General features: G+C 44.8%; 1 protein-coding gene across 1 annotated transcript in view; it reads right to left on the reverse strand.

The window, feature by feature from the left end:
• The window catches only part of ACVR2A (activin A receptor type 2A), a 78521-nt gene extending 73020 nt beyond the window's left edge, over positions 1-5501 (reverse strand). Inside the window, exons 1-2 of the mRNA XM_018566774.1 lie at positions 5404-5501; positions 5002-5111 (exon numbers count right to left, since the gene is read on the reverse strand). Coding sequence (XP_018422276.1) covers positions 5002-5111; positions 5404-5501 — 208 coding nt within the window. The remainder of the gene's footprint in view (positions 1-5001; positions 5112-5403) is intronic.
• Between the last annotated feature and the right edge of the window lie 263 nt (positions 5502-5764).

The raw sequence follows: 5764 nt of genomic DNA on the forward strand, positions 1-5764 counted from the left end.
GTTTAGAGTCACTCTAGGGGTTGTGGGGCTCCTATAGGGGTATGAGGCTAATAGATAATACAGAGGTGCTATAAGACTGCTGGGAGTAGAGGCGCTTCTATATAATAGACAGCTTCTATAGGGGTATGGTGCTTATAGGTAATACAGAGCTGTTAAAGTATAAGACAGCTTGGTACAGCGACCACAAGGGGTATGTGGCTTATAGATAGTATAGAGCTGTTATACTACATGGGGAAGTAGGGCTTTTTTAATAGATAATACAGAGGTGCTATAAGACTGCTGGGAGTAGAGGCGCTTCTATATAATAGACAGCTTCTATAGGGGTATGGTGCTTATAGGTAATACAGAGCTGTTAAAGTATAAGACAGCTTGGTACAGCGACCACAAGGGGTATGTGGCTTATAGATAGTATAGAGCTGTTATACTACATGGGGAAGTAGGGATTTTTTATATTGTGCAGCTACTATAGGGGCTTAGAGATAACACAGAGCTTTCATAAAAATGCCGGGGGGTAGAGGTGTTTTTATATAGTATGTAACCACTTTTGGGGGCCTGAGACTTATAGAGAGGTGGTATAAGGCTGCAGGGACCAGAGGGGCTTGAAGATTGCATACAGCTGCTATATAGGGGGTGAGGGGCTTCTAGATAATAGAGAGCTGATATAAATACTGGGGTTAGAGGGGCTCATAGATAGTGTACAGCTACTACAGGGGACAGGCAGCTTATATGTAATACAGAGATGCTTAGCTTACATGGGCTTCTGCATAGCACATACAGGGGGAGGGGGGGTGAATAAATACTGGACAACTGATTTAGGGGGTGTGAGACTTATAAATATCCTGTATGTAAAGAATGTGGAGACTGCCATCACCGGCATCTCTTTCTCAACATACAGATCAAGGTTTCCTACTTCACTCTGACTTTCTGACCTACATTGTAGTTTAATAGACGGAGCCGGTATGAGCCAGGCAGACCGCATTCTACCATACGCTGGTAGATTTCATTTTCCTACAAATGTTCATATTAGAATTCTGATCAGAACATTCGATAATGCCATCAAAGACTCGGCGAATATCCTTCACAATTCCGTTTGGTTTTAACATTCGATTTTGGGAATGAATGGAGTTTCACTGTCAGAATTTCATTCGTTCAAGAAAGCTTTTCCATCCTGTTCCTTCATTTTTTTGTTTTTTCTGTCACTGATCAAAAACGATCGCCACATTCACACCACGATCACCACCCAGCAGAAAATCTGCTGGGTGAACATTTCCAAAAATATTTTTTGGGGGGAATAAATTCTACTAGTGTGTGGCCAGCTTAAGAAGAATAGTTCTCTCACTAAGGCTGGGTTCACACCTCACCTTTTTCATCGCTGATTGAAACGCTGAAAAACGCTCAAGCAGTGAAATCCCATGAATCCCTAAGGGCATGGTTCCCACCTGGGCGTATTTCAGCGCGTATCCATTGGTATTCCCGAGTGTGGCTTCTTTGGGGCGAGCTTCTTTGGGGCAGATTTCAGCGCGTATCCATTGATATTCCTGAGTGTGGCTCAGTGTTAACAAAGCGTTAACCCCTGAGCGGCACTCGGGAATACAGCGTAGGTCTTACCTTGTCCGCGATCCCCGCTGTGTCCTCCAGCCGCTGCCGTCTTATGGGTTCCGTCCCTTGCTAGCGTCCCGTCGCAGGGGGGTGGAACCGGCGGGAAGTTTAAAAAGTGAAAAAAAGAGGAAAAAAGGGGGAAAAAAAATCATACCGCCAGGGAGGTTACAAAACGAGCATCGAACGCGCGTTTCATTGAACAAAAAAATCTGCTAAAAACGGGCTTAAAAAACGAGCATAAAACGCGCCTATTTGGAACGCCCAGGTGTGAACCCAGCCTTAGAGTTAGACATGGGCACCGGCAAAAAATGTGTTTCGTTTTGATTCGGATTTTGCCTTATTTCATTTTTCTGGGATTCAGGTCCAAAAGTCAATTCGTGTCGGGATTTGGATTCGGACGAAATTCGTTAGTGGTAGCCTGTAGGAATTTTCGTTAGTGGGCGAATGTTCGTACAGACTTTTGTTTTTTTAAATTAATGGAACAGTCAAAAATTTACTTTTTTTTTTCTTCAATTAAAGGATTTTTTCTAAAAGTGTTGTTTGTTTATTTGCATTGAATTTTAACCCTTTAGTGAATGGGTACCCCTTATTCATTCACAAGGGGGGCATCTGGGTGCCCCCTTAATTAAAGTGGTACCCTGATGCAAATAAGCCCCTTTGCCCTCAGACCCCCGCAACCACCGGATCAGGGTTGAGGGGAAGAGGCCCTTGTCCCCATCGGCATGGGGACAACCTCCCAATGCCGAGGGCATGTGGCCTGGTAAGGACCCTGCAAGGGAAAGGATCCACCCTACAACAGGATATCAGGGCCAGTGATCAGGGGATCAGCTGATTCTGCAGGATACTAACATTTTTATACATCAAGGATTAGATTCCACTGTAAGTGATTTAATCAGCATTTTAAATAGCTTAAAAACCTTTTGACTTTAATATCACTTTATCTTAGCCCAGTTTACACAAATCCAAAGCTTACAGGTGCTATAGAGGGCACAGCTCTCCTGTATAATACAGAGTTGCTATAGACTGTTGGGATTTGCACTTCATACAGAGCCACTGTAGACTGCTGGGAACAGGTGGGGTTACATAGAGCTGCTGCAGGGGGTTTATGCATACTACAGAATGCATAGGGCAAGGGGTCTTGTAAAATACAAAGCTTCTATGGTGGCAGAAAGGCTTATAGACTGCTTACAATTACATAGACAATTGGGTAGAAATAGGCTTCTACATAGCTCTCCTTAGCACAGAGCTGCTGTAGACTGCTGGGATAAGAGGGGCTTCTACAGAATACAGAGCTGCTACAGACCTCTCAGGTCAGAGGGGCTTACATATAATACAGAGCTGCTATAGACCGCCGGGAATAGGGGGCAAAGAACTAACCGCTTTAGACTATCGGGATCAGAGGGTCTTATTGGGTCTTATACATAATGCAGCCTGAGGCGGTTGGTGGGTGGTGGGGACAGAGGGCTTTATGCATAATACAGAACTATTATAGACTGCTGGGATCAGTTTATACAGAGCTGCATTAAGTTTTCCCTGCGCAGGCATTAAATTGTCGATCCATGGGGAAGGAAGACTTTTTCTTTTATTTTCCCCCTCGAGCTTCATCCCAATCTTTTACAAAGCCAGGAAGAAAACGCACATCAACAAGTGTTAAAATCCACCATTAACACAGCTCCTCTGCAAAATGTTGGCTCATTACTGTATAAATGATGTCCCTTTCAAGTTGATGGGTTATAGAGAGACTTAAAGAGTAGACATGTGCGATTCATATAGTTCCGACTCAAAATTCGGACACATCCGAATTTCCGAATCTCAATGCATGCGAATGTGTCCAAATCCGAATTTCCGTTTTCCGAATTTCGGATCCCATCCCAATTTCGTTCAAAGACGAAACTGAATCAGACATGTGACTTTTCTGGCCAATCAGATATGTTTTTCAGTTTAATGCATCTGAATGGGTCTGAATACCAATTTTCGTTACCACAATATGGGAGCCATATACAGTATATACATATAATACTAAAGCTGAGGCTCCCAGACCCGAATGGCATTCTGTAGCTTCCGAATGCAATTTGGGAATTCGGATCCCGAATGCCATTTGAGTCTAGGAGATTCAGCTTTAGTATTAATATCTGTATATAGTTTTCTGTGGTATTCGCAACGAATATTCGTAAACTCATCCGAAACTTACGAAATTCAGATTTTGTCCGGATCCGAAACCCGAACCGAATTGAATTTGAGATCCGAATCCCGAATTCTGAAATATTCGAACCAAACTGAATTTTCAATTACATGTCTAATAAAGAGTATCTATCCCCCCCCTGAAAAAATATATTTAGGGTCCAATCACATCAAATCCGTTGCGTTGTGATCCAGTCATCAACAGATGCTAGCCAGAGGGCACCGAAAAATGAATGGGTGTGAATGGGGCTAGTTCACAACGCTCTGTTCCGTTGTGTTACGTTACATTGCGCTAAAGAAAAAGGAGAACATGCACAACTTTTTTCTGTGCAACGTAATGCAACGGATCCGGTGTGGTCTAGCCCCATTCACATGCATTCATTTTTCGGTGCCCTTAGCACCCGTTGATAAAAGTATCGCAACACAACTGATAGGAAGGAAATCAGAAGGTAAAATTTCAAGACAACGGACCCTCCATTGACTTGCGATTTCCTTCCGATTTTGGTGTGAATGCTCCCTTAATGTATTGCAGCTTCTTAGCCTTTAGATATAGCAGCTGCAATAGTTTTATTTTTTTCAGGCTATTTCTTCTTTTATTGTCACCTGGTAATTCTGTGAATAAGCCTCACCTTACACCAATTGTTTGATTATTAATAATGGGTTTTTATCGCTCTTGGCGGGGGAGCAAAGGGAAGGGGAGTGCAAGCAACTGGTGGGGCTGCCCTTAAAGTAAACCTCCTATCCCTTACGGCCAAGGATGGGGCCATCTTAGCTTTTTTTTGGATTGCAGTTGCTATGGCGCTTCACATGTGATCAGCTATGACCAACCATTTAAGGGTTTGAAAATTTGCTTGACTGTTGGCATTTGCTTGACTGTTGGCATTAGGGATGCGCTAATACCGGTTTTTCGGTTTCGAGTACGACTACCGATAATTTTTTTATCAGTATTCGCCAATACCGATACCGGAAGTCCTATTAAGGAATCCGTGCAGCGTGTAATGACTCGCCGCCCGTCTTCCTGATTGGCCGGTAAGCCGGCTCCATGCACCCTCGTCACCAGGTGACGAAGGAGCATGGAGCCGGCTTTCCGGCCAATCAGGAAGCCAGGGGGTGGGTAATGACTTGCTGCCTGGCTTCCTGATTGGCCAGCTTCCCGACCAATCAGGAAGCCGAGCAGCGAGTCATTACATGCCAATCAGGAAGAGGGGCGTTATCATGTACCTGAGGCTGAGACTGGTAGACGGGAAGGCGTCTCTTGCGATTCATGTCCCGCGACCCCTGAAGTTGGGAACAGGAGGGCGCAGGGCAACGAGGAGCACGAGTGCCGTAGGCTGGAAAGAGACACCGTGCAGGAACAACTTAGTAGAGAGGTCAGCAAGCCAAGGGTCAAATCCAGTCGGGCAGCAAAGTACCAATTCAGAAGGCAATAGCAAATCCAGGGAACAGCCCGGGGTCAGGGGCTGGCAGCAAGCAGAAGAGTAGTCCAGGGCAATCCAAGTCAAAGCAGGTCAAGTGGCAAACACAGGAACACAGGTAACAAGCACCAAGCTGACAAGACCATCAGCAATCAAAGGAAAGTCGGCTCATCCTTAAATAGTAATTGAATTAAGACAGCTACCTCACTTCCTGTGCGTCTGTCTGCGCGTCTTTCCGCGTATCTCGCACATGCGCAGTTTGCCGCGATTCTCGCGGTTGGTCCTTTGCGCATGCGCGGCCGCCATCGTGCCTTTACAGACGTTGTGTAATAACTCGCCACCCGGCTTCCTAATACCGAAAGTTCCAGTATCAGGATAAGCATCTGGAGCATACTAGTATCGGTATCAGTGCATCCCTAGTTGGCATGCCTTAAAAGTAACTGTTTTGGAAGGAATTAAATTGGTGGATAAGGTTCCTCTTTAAGTGACTGGCCCATCTACTCTTTGTTTTAAACCTTCACTTGTTACAGAACACTGACCCATGGACAAGATTGGTTTGACCCATGAGG

Source organism: Nanorana parkeri, unplaced genomic scaffold, assembly GCF_000935625.1.
Source record: "Nanorana parkeri isolate BGI_ZX_2015 unplaced genomic scaffold, ASM93562v1 scaffold974, whole genome shotgun sequence".
Taxonomy (NCBI): domain Eukaryota; kingdom Metazoa; phylum Chordata; class Amphibia; order Anura; family Dicroglossidae; genus Nanorana; species Nanorana parkeri.